General features: G+C 41.6%; 1 protein-coding gene across 1 annotated transcript; it reads right to left on the minus strand.

Annotated features, from left to right (window-relative positions):
- Positions 1-368: 368 nt before the first annotated feature.
- On the minus strand, positions 369-4,825 carry SURF4 (surfeit 4). The gene is made up of 5 exons (XM_009892245.1): positions 4,633-4,825; positions 3,433-3,509; positions 2,794-2,837; positions 1,627-1,813; positions 369-1,387 (listed from the first exon to the last, which is right to left on the minus strand). The coding sequence occupies exons 1-5, from the start codon at positions 4,823-4,825 to the stop codon at positions 1,121-1,123; spliced, it is 768 nt and encodes a 255-aa protein (XP_009890547.1). The 3' UTR covers positions 369-1,120.
- Between the last annotated feature and the right edge of the window lie 7,262 nt (positions 4,826-12,087).

The following is a 12,087-nucleotide window of genomic DNA, read 5'->3' on the forward strand; positions in this document are numbered from 1 at the left end:
TACTCGAGATTCAGCACCCCAGCTCTTACGCTGTTCAGTCAACTGGGACTTTTACAGCTGAGAGACCGACAAAAGTGAATCTAAGAAGCAAAGACTAAAGATTAGAAGTGACTGCTCTCATCTGGCATCTGAGTGCAGGGAAAAAGGGGAATTTCTGCAATTCTGAAGACACTTTCACCAATAACCTGCAATTCAGATATGAATTTGGGGTATACATAGACGGACACTGGTTAATAGCAGAAAGGAGCTTTTATTATGGAACCTGCAGCATAACTTGGCTCCCTTCTTGGGAATTCAGGAGGAGCAACATTGGGGAAAGAATGCTGAATAAAGAATTCTTTTGGCACAGAGTTTTAACAGAATCTAACATTCTGTCTCTTCAGGAGAATCTCCCCTCCCTTCCTTCTTGAAATCTGATTAGCCATACAAGATTCCTAAATAGCAATACAGGATTCTCCCTTGTTCCCCTCAAAAGCAGAACTGGGATATGTTAGAAAACCCTCTCCCTTTTCTGACCTAGAAGGGGGTACAATTACTTTCAGGGTTTTCCTTTTGCCTTTTATTTGGGGGCAGGAAAGACCTCCCCTCTTGTTAAACAAAATGGAATTACAGGCCTCTGAGCAGCAAAATAACAAGCCTTTTTTTTTTTTTAAATGCTGCTTTCCACCTTGATAAGCAATGCTATAACCAGCAATGGAACTCCTTATGCACAAGACAGTTTTGATGAGGGCGAGAAAGGGGATCCACTTTTTTAGTTATAGCTAGAACCCAAAGCACACTGAATGATACAGCTGTATCTGCTCACAGTACTTCAAATTTTAAAACATTGCTGACATTAAAGACAGTAACCGTTCTACTGCAACTCACTGAAACATCAGCAAAATGCAGGTTCCTTGGGTTAGTTCCAAATCTAGGAAGTTAGAATAAGCCTAGGCAACATTCCTTGAAGAAATAGGATTTTATCTATATCACTGGTGCCACTGTAAATCAAATTCAAAACATCTGTGCCTTTAATAGGAAGGGGGTATGTACGTGTAAAATGCTGGCAGTTTTTGTTGAATCCATAGAGAATCAGTTCTGGACTTAATACATTATGTCCCAATAAGTGTTGCTATTCCTGTTACCACTCTTTTTTCTTCTCATCCATGGAGACTCCGCCAGGGCCCAGTGCAACCACGAGGAGAAGCCCTCCAATTACAGACATGGTCTGGAAGAAATCGTATTTGAGGAAGTCGTGCATGGGCTTGTAGGCTGGGACGGTCCAGAAGGCATTGAAGTAGATGTTGATGCCAAACAGCCAGATGACTAGAGTCAAGGCAGCCAGCTTAGTCTTGAAGCCAATTGCCACCAAGATAATCAGGGCTGTGCCCACAATGTTCTGCAGAATCTGCAACGGAAAAACCCCACAAGCTTACACAGGGGTCTTAAATAGATCCACAAACATCAGAACAGAGCATGAACAAGTTCAGCAGAACAAGTTGTCATGGCATAGATGATTTAATAGCTTTTCCTAAATATTAATTCTATTAAAAAATAGACTTAAATGATAAGCATTGAGTAGGTCCTACAGCCAGTCTGAGAGCTGGTACTATATTCTAGTTCCTTAACTCATACTCAGATACTTACAGAAAAGAAGTTCATATCAAAATGTAGCAGTGTCATGAACATGAGGACCAGCAGCACACGGCCCCCCAGCTGCATGTACTGCTTAGGAGAGCTTTCCCGCATGGTAGGGACACCAGCAAACATGCTCTTCCCCTCTGAGCGCGACTCAGCCAAAAGCAGCAGTAAGCCTCCCCCAAGGGCAAGGTTCCTACAGAAAGACAGAAATAACAAGAAAAAACACCCAAACTCAGTTTATTACAGTTTGTGCTGATCTATAGATTTAAAGTCTTATCTGACAATTTCAGCTCAGTAAGAATCTGCATGCCAGTGAAGAATGACCTACTCTGCACCTTGCGATGCGTGTCTGCATTAGGCTTCACAGCTGAAACAGCAGCACTGCACACAACGATTTACACAAGCCCGTGTAGACACGTATGGCCTGCCAGAGAAGTCCAGCACCCACAGCTCAGGCACAGTTGCTAAGCATCTGTTACAGCATGAATTTAGTTGTGTTGAAGTTATTCTGTACCTCAGGTTTAGCCACATATGCCAAAGTAGTTCAGAGGTTGCTTTGAGAAAACAGAACAGCAGTACTACTAAAAGTTACACATTGACAGGGTTGTAGTAAGCCCAGAGTATTGTTCCTGTGCTGCCCCTGCCCTCCCCTCAGACAGGGGTGAAAAGGTAACAGACAGCCATCACTCAGGATTTGACAAGAAAGCTTATGTTTAAGAACTCTGTCTTGTCTCGGAGAAGGTGTTAAGAGATTTAAAGTCTCTCTAATATCTACATGCTTTAGTTTTCTTGGAAAATAGCTTCACTCATGCACAAGCACAGTTGCTATTTTAGCCATTTAGGAAATAATAGCAGCTTGCTGATCCAGTCTAGACAGTTGTTTGTGCGCTCTCAGCAAGGAGGTTAGTAGCAGAAGCACTTAGATCATAGTGGGTTAGGATTAGTCTTTCCTTTCTACAGCACTGAGCCTGCTGTCTGTGGTTTAACACAGGCTATATGGATATTATTTTTTTTTTTTAAGTACTGTAATTTCTTGTTTATTTTACATGCATAATTTATAACATCTTTCTAGTAAATACTATGTCTGAAGATCATTTCCTCTGTCGAGAGAGAGGCAGCAACAGACAACAGTTTTCATTCTGCTTTGATAAAGACTTTAACAAGTAGACATACCTCATCAAGAACTTCAGGTCCCATAGAATGCTGTATGCAATAGTCTAGGCAAAGAAAAAAAACAGTTTAAAACACCATACATGTTACACTGAAGTTCTGAATTCATGTTATAATCTCAAGCCTGTACTACCCATAGCACTAGTCAATTAGAATTATGTTACACTGAAGGAAACAGGATAGATTACATCACTGTGGTCCGATGAATCAGTGTAAAACAGGGAACAGAAGCCAGAATTTGACTTGTGCTTTAGCCCCCACAGGAATTAATTTGTTTTAAACAGGGAGGATGCTACTAGCTGGGATCCTCTGCGAAGGGAACAGTCCTTCATAAAAGCTGTGTGCTGAAAGCCAAAGCAACTACAAGTCCCACATTTGGCACATTACTGACATACAGGTAAATTGCAGTTACTTCTGCTAAATTGGTCAAGGTCAAGTATTAAATCGACATCTCCAGCTAACTAATTGCTATTACAGCCAGGGATCTATTGGGCACGTCAGAAGAACAGAAGCAGTTCAATGCCACTGAGGACTGGCACTAGGCCAGGGTTGCAAGTTATATTTATATATGTTGGTAGTACTGGGGCTAAGCAAAGATTTGAAAAATATGGTTTAGAAGGGCTGAAGACTTAAGCCTCCTACCTGTAATGCTATAATTCCAAACAGTCCAAAGCAGGCATATTGCACAAAGTTCCTACTCAGCACCAGGATACAGCCGCCTGAGTTGGGGAAATTGAACACAGTTACACTTCTGACTTGCGCAGGAAAAGATGCTTCAGGAATGCTAACTTGTTTTAAACTGAGTAGACTCCAATTTCTTTCAACTGTGCCACGGAGAACACCAGGCAGGAAATCTTAATGGCACATTGCCACAAATCAGTTTGAGAACCAAGTAGTTTTAGTGCATTTTAAAATATTTTATAATTCTAGAAGTATCTTTTATTTTACAAGGGTAAGCACATCCTGAATGTAGTCCCCAACACACAGCACTGTACAGCAGCTATTAGTGTTAAAGCATGAGAAGTAGTTAAAAAGAAACTCAACTCATCATGGATATTTTTTTTTTTTTAAATGAAGCAACTATTAGGGCAGACATGCTGCACTCCTTTTCCTTGAAAGCTTTTGTTATTTATCCTTCCTCATGTCTTCTGTCACAAAGCACTGACAGCCTTTGCCAAAGACTGGTAACTACATTAAATTCAAAAATATGAGAGTGAAAAAGACCCCAGACAAGACAAGAAGTTGTCAGAGCAATCAAGAACAACAGATCAGGGACATAAACAAAATTTTACTTCTCTCCATTTCTGACACCTTAAGTCTACCTAGCACACAGAAGCACTGCTTCTGGGATTATTCTGATTCCTAGGCTTTGGAAGTTTGACACAAGCACCTCTCTCAGGCTTAAGTGTACCAGCTGCAGGATAGCACTCTGCCTTGAGATTAATACCCATAAAAACGGCAGGCCAAGAAAGTGTTAACGCTGCCCTGTTTAAGAAAAATAGGAGTATTTCATTTAGAGAATTCAGGGGGTGTAGTATGTGTTTATAGATGCATATACAGAATTGAAAACAGATTGTCCTAATGGACTCTTGGCATCTCTGACTCAGAGGTAGTGTGTCACAAGAAATTCTCCAAGACTACTTCCAGGAAAGGCTGAAGCAGGTCAATTAAGAGTTCTTTTCATTCAGCCCATGTAGTACTATCAGTTCTCAGCTGTCAGAGGCTATTAAGAAATCAGTGAGGCATCCCATGCTTACATGACTCACAGCGCTCACATGAGCCAGGGTGGCAGACACACTGGTGTGCTCTGGCATCCACCTTAACAGCCTTAGAGCCACTTACTTAGCTGTCCGAAGAGATTTATGAACACAAAGATGGAAGCCAGGAAATAGCCACAGTTCCATGTGCCATCAATGTAATCCCTCTGTTCGCTCCACTGGAACCACATGCGGATGCCATCCTCCAGGAAGGTGCTGATCAGGCACAGGCGGGCCACGTGAGGGAGGTACTGCTTCGTCACCCTCAGGAACTGCATGGACAGACAGCATCGTTAGCAGGGAAGGAAGGCAAGGAGATACGCAAGGCCTAACAGACCCAAGCACTCTGCAGACTGAGGTCAGCAGTTCTCATGCACACAGGGTCATCAACATCTAGACAGAAAGACATACTCGGGACTTGGATTTAATGAAATTCTTCTCCAGTTTGAGAAGACTTGGGAGCAGCGGGGGAAATCTGTTGTCATGCTCCACCCAAAGAGCATTTGGGACAAGGACTTGGGAGAAAGGCAAAATGCAGCAGCACCTTTCTGTGTAACAGGAACTGTGTTTTGATGGAGTTCTTTCTAGCTGAAGGCTGACCTTGGTTTTAGTTTGTCTATCTCAGGGTTTCATGTTACAACTCAACTATCAGATAGCCAGGAGCTGAAAGGGCAATCCTACTCCCACCCACAAGCCCAGGCACTCAACAGCCTGTCACAAACTGATTCAGGGAGTCAGGCTGACAGAAGACTAACTCCATACAAATTAAAAAGCCATTAATAATATTTCTGCCAAGCTATTTCCCTCTAACAGCTCAGAAAAGCAACAGTGCAAAGCATGTGTACTTGTGTAGCAGCAGCTATTAAGATCAGTGTCGATGTTGTATGAAATTGCACCCTCTATCCTCTATGGAAGTAGAAACTGTGTATACTTGCATCAAAAACAGCATACTCCGCAGAAAGAGAATAGGCATTTATATGTACAATTCAGTGAAGAAGTTAAAAGGAAATTGTATCATCATGCAACAGATACTGAGCCTTAGTTCTTGGGAATGCAAGATGCATCTGGTCCCACATAACCCTTCATCTCACAAGCTCACCAGCTAGTTTGCTCTACAATTACAATAATTATAAAGGAACAAATACAGAATTGCCAAACTAGCATGCTCTATAGGACTGTGAAAGGCAACAAGTAAGGAAAACTTACTGCCTCTGGATTATGACAAGCGCATAACTGTCACCCAGTTTCCTAAATGGCACTGGTTACTACTTAATGGACATTTCCACTAGGCTTTGCATTGTCACTCTGAACGCAAACTGGCACCTGGCTGGCCTGTTTCACACACAGGTTTGGCTTAGACAGATCACTAGAAGAACACATTTGGAGTCAGCGTATGCTACTGTTTGAGTAAGTGCAATCTATTAAGAAACAAATGTAAATTTAACCTAAAACTAACTGCAAGATTATCTAGCAGGTTTCTACCTTCAGCTGACAGACACAGTTTGGGCAGGTTGACACCTGTGAAAGTAAATGCCCACGTCACAAGCCTTCATGCAGAACTGCCAGACTCCGCAGAGATCCCTGCCGTGGAACTAGGAGGAGGAGCCATTTAATAAAACCCCATTATCCCACACAAAGTTCAATGTGTTGTAAGGCACATTGATTCATCCCATTTATGCAACATTACAATCCTTCAAGCATGAAATGGCATGGGGGAATCTGCATGAGTATAGGTGCCTTCCAGACAGAATTGAATATATATTATTAAAAAACCTGGCCAGAAAAGGCACACAAACCTTTTCTTTCATAATTCATTATTTACATTGACTTGAGGTTAAACAATAAAGCTGACTGGTTTCTTTCTGGCAGGTTCCCCCCCCCCCCCCCCCTTTTTTTTTTTTTTTAAAGTTCTGGCAGCGTTGCATGCTTTCAGTATATATGGGAGTGTGGAGAAAGGAAACTAAAGCCACCCCTGAAAGTTTACTCTTGCCACAGTAATTAGGAAATTCTAAAGGCTGTTCCAAATCCTACACAAATGACAAGCCTTGCTTACTGTGTAACAGGAGATTGTTACAAGAAAAAAAAAAATCCAGCACACACACTTATTAGTTAATTAAACAGTTAATGTCGGAACACACTACACTAGTTGTACTGCATGCATCCAGAGTCTAAGGGTCAAGATCCAAGTTAATCAAGTGCATTTTAAGTGCAGCTGTACTCTGACTCAGGGCTGCAACTTCAGGCTTTTTTAAAGCCATGTCGACAGTTGGATGAATGAGTCAGAAGAAAATTTGTGATCTTTGTTACTGAATGAAATGCACATCTTGGTTTACAGCTTTCTTCTCTCCTGGATTTCACTGTGCATTTGGGCAAACTTGCCAAGAAATACCAAGGACGAAGTTGTTTTGAAAATAGTACAAAACCAAAAGGGGTTTGTAAAGTAAGTCTGCCTTGTCAAGACACAGGACAGGCAACTTTGGTCTAGAAGGAAATGAAAGAGGACAAATGCTGGACATCTGTAGGAAAAGGGAGAAAAGGGAAAACACACTGTTGTGGAAAAGCTGAAAAAAAGAAGCAAAGAGAGAGGGGATCTGCCTCCAGGCCTCATCTTCATTGCTTCTGAAGTAGATCATGTGAGCTGATCTCATCTTCCCCTTCCCCAAAACCAAACAACTGCTAACAGTCCAGGCAGAGAAGGCGTTTAACATTTACCTGTTTTCGTGTCATATAGAGGGAATTTAGCGCTATCTATTAAACATGAGTGTGCACATCCAATCAGCTTAAGACAAGTCAGAAAGACTGAAGCCTAAGGCAGCTGCAGTGCTAAGCAACCTTATCATGACACACATCATCTTTGGACATCCGTAACTCATGTAGCTGCATTTACTGAGCTACACACAAGTCGAAACCTCTGTAACATAGCAAGTTTAAAGTAAATAAGCTTCAGAAACAAACTGTATGAACAAAAATCCAAGCCAAAAGAACAACTAGCCATGGAGATCCAGAGAGAAAGGAAGAGAACAATTATGCAATAACAACAGCAGAGTGTAATATGCATCAAGTAATTTTACGATTAGAGAATCAGGTATAAGTCACCAAAGTAATTTAACTAAGGACAGAGTAACTTATAAGAAACAGGAGATCTCTAGAGGTGAGAGAACTAACAGTACCAGACACCCTGATTTTGTCCCCGCACATCACTAGCAACACGTGGCTCCAACACTGCACCCTGAGACTTCCTTTACAATTGACACAGATAAAAGCAGCACAGACGGGAAACTTTGTAGCTGCAGTTAACAAACATATCCAACTAAGACATGGGACTTGAAGTGTACACTCCACTGAGCACAATACATTCAAGCCAAAACAAAACTGTTGAGATGGATGGAAGCATCAGTGTTGTTTTGTTTTGGCTTGAATGTATCTCAGTGTTGAGATGGATGGAAGCATCAGTGTTAAACTCATGACATTAAGTAACTGAATGGCTTATTCTGCTATGGGCTTTGCATCAACTGTCCTTAGCACATATTGCTTTCTTACAAGAGGCAAAACATCTTGAGAAGAAACAAAATGCTACAGTGAAACCATTTTAAAAAAAGAACAGCTGGTTCTGTGTTGGCAGCGGAGTCCTAACATACACCAGAGGGGCTTTGGGTTGCCACTTCCCCCTTCCAATGGGATTAGAAAGGCAAAGATAGATTTAAATGTTTCTCTTACTTTAACAAGCAGAGATGCACGAGAAAATCCCTAAACATCAAATATCTGCTCAAAACCTATTTCTCAAAAGGAAGCTTGAAATACTCAAATCCATAAAGAGGCCTGCACAAAGTGAGGTAATAAAGTGATTCTGTTTGGACTCTTACCATGCTTTCAAACTATATCCCACCTCCAATAGCCTCAAATTTATTAAAAATACAGTCCTTTTTGTCTGTCCCCCCTCCTTTCCCCCCCAAAGTGTACATGCCCTAGCTAGCATAATTACAGGTATTTTAAGACCAAAACACAGCCAGGAGTTGGGAATTTTTGCTGTCACCTAGGTATACTCTGTCCAAACAGAGAAGCTTTTTCTATGTGCGTGCACATATGTGTTCTTGGATCAGGGAAGTTATGATCGTGGTGATGAACAGCAGTCTGCTAAACTACACAGAAAGCCCTCTTGCGATACTTTGTTCTGGGAGGACAGAGACCTCTAAGCAGCCTGGGACACCAGTGATCTTTTCTGGAGTAGGATACTCAATCCTCTGGTAGAGATAAAAATCACTTCCTTTCACCAACCTGTACATATCCACTTAAGGAAATGCCACTTAAAAAAGCCACAAGGACAGTAACACCCATCACATTGGGCTAATCAATGTCTACAAGTTATTTGTGAAAACTGGAAACAGAAGCTTTCTTGCTTATTTCAAAAAGGCAAGAAGAGAACTCTGACCCACTACAACATTGCCAGTGGACTTAATCAGGTTTTTAATTGCAGGAAAATTTTTCAGCACAATGCTCTTCACTCCTGAAGTGTGCTATATACCAATTCCCTCTTCCAAAAGGCTATTTATTAATCAAATTATTAAAATGGGATTTATTAGTCATGTACTGCATTTTGTTATCTCTCTTCATGGGAAGATTCTTTCCCAGCCTAACCAGAATAAGCTATCTGGCTTATAATGATAAAGGATCAATGCACTGACACAACTACGTTACCAAGAGAGTTTCCAAATACAGTTGGGTTTTTTTTAATATAAAATACAAAAAAAGTTCCAACCAACAATGAAATGTTTTCTTCTCCCTTCTATTTTCTGCAAAATAGGATACAGAGATGTTAGAATTAGCTGAACAACATGCATGAGCATTTGTGTTGGAAAATTAAATAAACCCCCCAGAGTCTAGATCTCCCTTACAGCCCTTTCACTGCAGTACAATGACTCAATAGTCTCCCTGCATTTTTGTCCATGATTTTTTTCAGAACAGCATTAATACCAGGCGCCCACATTCCTAAAGATTATTACAGACACCAGAAAAGTTGCTTGAGATCTGCTCCCTCTTATGGGGATTACAGAGGAGAGACAGCCAGTTCTATAACCCGAAACCATCAGTACAGGCCCCAGATACAGCTATTTTCAGTATGATAATGTCAGCAGTACATGGTGAGTGCAGTGAAGAGCTTAGCATGTAATATTTTAACAAGAACCACTAAAAAAGGGCTTAACTTCTGAGTATGTAAGTTATTTAATTAATAACACTGGGCTGGTGTTATGGGGCTTAAAAGCAAATCAACCTATAAAGCCTGTAGCTGGGTATCATTCTGGACCACGATCCTGATTTCCTTGCACTGTGTATCACCTAGATTTTAAGAACCCTTAATAGCTTTTCCCACTCTCCCCAATATTCAGCAAGTTGCCTTCTCCAAAATGAACAGGGCCACCTCCCAACACCCACCGAGTAGCTGCCTCCTCCACTGCAGTCCTTGGAAACCACAAACAGTGCAGAGAGCGGAACAGCTCGCCACACATACTGTGCACCTGCAGGCTACAGACTCATGCTACAGCCAAGCTAAACTAATGGCTAGTTCTCATCACAAGTGATCCCACCCCTAGCATCAGCGCTCTCTTGACCTAAACAATGAGATAATTGAACCAACAGAAAAAATAAACTCAATTTTTTTTCCCTCCCCTGCCAGTTCAGGTCTCCAGTCATGTGACAGAAAAGCACTAGTGTGAGAGAAAAGGAGAACGAAGCCTTGGGAGAAGTAGGACAACCCCTTTCACTGACAGCTAGCTTCCAGGCAAGTTTAGCTGCCCTGTAAGACCATGTCTTCAGTGCACCAGTTCACCTCTGGATTTAGAGCCACTTGTTACTACTGAGTATCTCGGCATCTAAGGCATAATTCACTAATTCAAAGGGAAATTACACTATTCAAGAAAGATTCAAACATTCAAGCTTAATTTAAGGAACAGATTATTCTTACTTTCTGTAAGAGACATTCAGTACTTACTGATAAACTAGGGAAGTAGCTGTGACGCTTTCCTACAGGGCTTTTATGCTACAGAAATTAAGATTCATTAGATCTTGAGCACAAGTACAGGGAGTGGAGAAAGCAAGGTTATCAGTGAGAATGCATTCAGCTCCCAGAACAGCCATTGTCCAACTTCACTTCCTCCGCCTCCATCAAGGGGAATTTCAACATAATTTCAGTCCAAATGTTCCAAGCACTTTTTTTTTAATCCAAGATGAACTAACAGTTTCTGTAATGCCAAGTGGTAACTTCGCAATATATACCAAAGGTTATTGGTTCAATAAATCTCTCCACTCCTACACTGGTGTGACACTGAGTTTTAGCAGCATGCACAGTGCTGAAAGTATATGACTGAGCTACGAGGGAGCTATTTGGAGGCAGATTTATCAAAGGAGTTAGTTACTTGGAAAGCCATAAAAACTGTTTTGCAATCTGATGGGTAAGTGTATGCAAACACCCCAAATTCTACAGCTAAAGGAAAGACTCATCTTTAAATAGAACGTGGTCAAGCACAAATAAAGCTGTGCCATTTAAAACTCATTTCAGAAGGAAGCAAACTGCATTTTAGCTGGACAAAAGAGCTTTCAGTAGTATAAAGAGGGGCGTTAAAGACATCTAGAAATAGTCACACAGGAATAAAGAGAGAGGTGTTATAAAGAGGTCAGGACAAGCGTTTTAAGTTTTGGCAAGTGATTTGAACACTATACTGGTAATTTACTTTCTGCTCTAAAAGGCGTGAGAGGACAAAGTAAACACGGGATGACAAAGATGATCCAGATACCCCTTAAATTGAGTACTACCACACACCATGAGAAGCTCTGTCTCTAAAACGAGTCTTCCATCTGGGGTTGGGGAGGAAGTGCAGAACAGGTTTTCCCAGTGAAACACAGTTAAAGACACAGAGGCAGCACAGCCCCCTCAGAGCTGTGACGTGTTATCGTACACCACACAATTTACACTGCTTCAATAGAGTTGTAAAATCAGGCAGAATCAGATTTTCCAGAGAACTTGCTAAATATCATTAGATGCTGCCTCTTATTTTCAATTAGATGAATCACGATGACAGCGAAGATCTTTCTAACACTATCACCAGATCAACTTACACTCAAAATATTCCTGCTCTCACACATAATAAGAGATCAAACACTTCTACTTAAGAGAGAAATCTGTAAGGACCTGCACTGAAATAAACATAAAAAGGATTGTGAGACAACATCAGCTTGTCTGCTTTCCTTTTGCCCCAATTCTAAGCACAGTACTATGGTGCTGGCAAGTCTCTTCCAGTTTGGGTTTCCAGACACCGATCAGGGTTTAGATTTCTGCTTCCCTGTCACCACCACCCCACCCCAGTTTCCCACACCCCTTCATACCCTATTTGCCAACCTGGGGCGCTTGCAAGAAGACGAGAGCAGCTCGGCCCCCTACTCTCCTCCCATTTATTCGCTCCCAGGGAGAAGCCCCATTCCCGAAAACTCACCTACTTCGCTGTACGAGCGGCCCCAGAGCTCGGGTGAGGGCGGCGGGCAGCCGCTC

This window comes from Charadrius vociferus, unplaced genomic scaffold, assembly GCF_000708025.1.
Source record: "Charadrius vociferus isolate BGI_N301 unplaced genomic scaffold, ASM70802v2 scaffold549, whole genome shotgun sequence".
NCBI lineage: Eukaryota > Metazoa > Chordata > Aves > Charadriiformes > Charadriidae > Charadrius > Charadrius vociferus.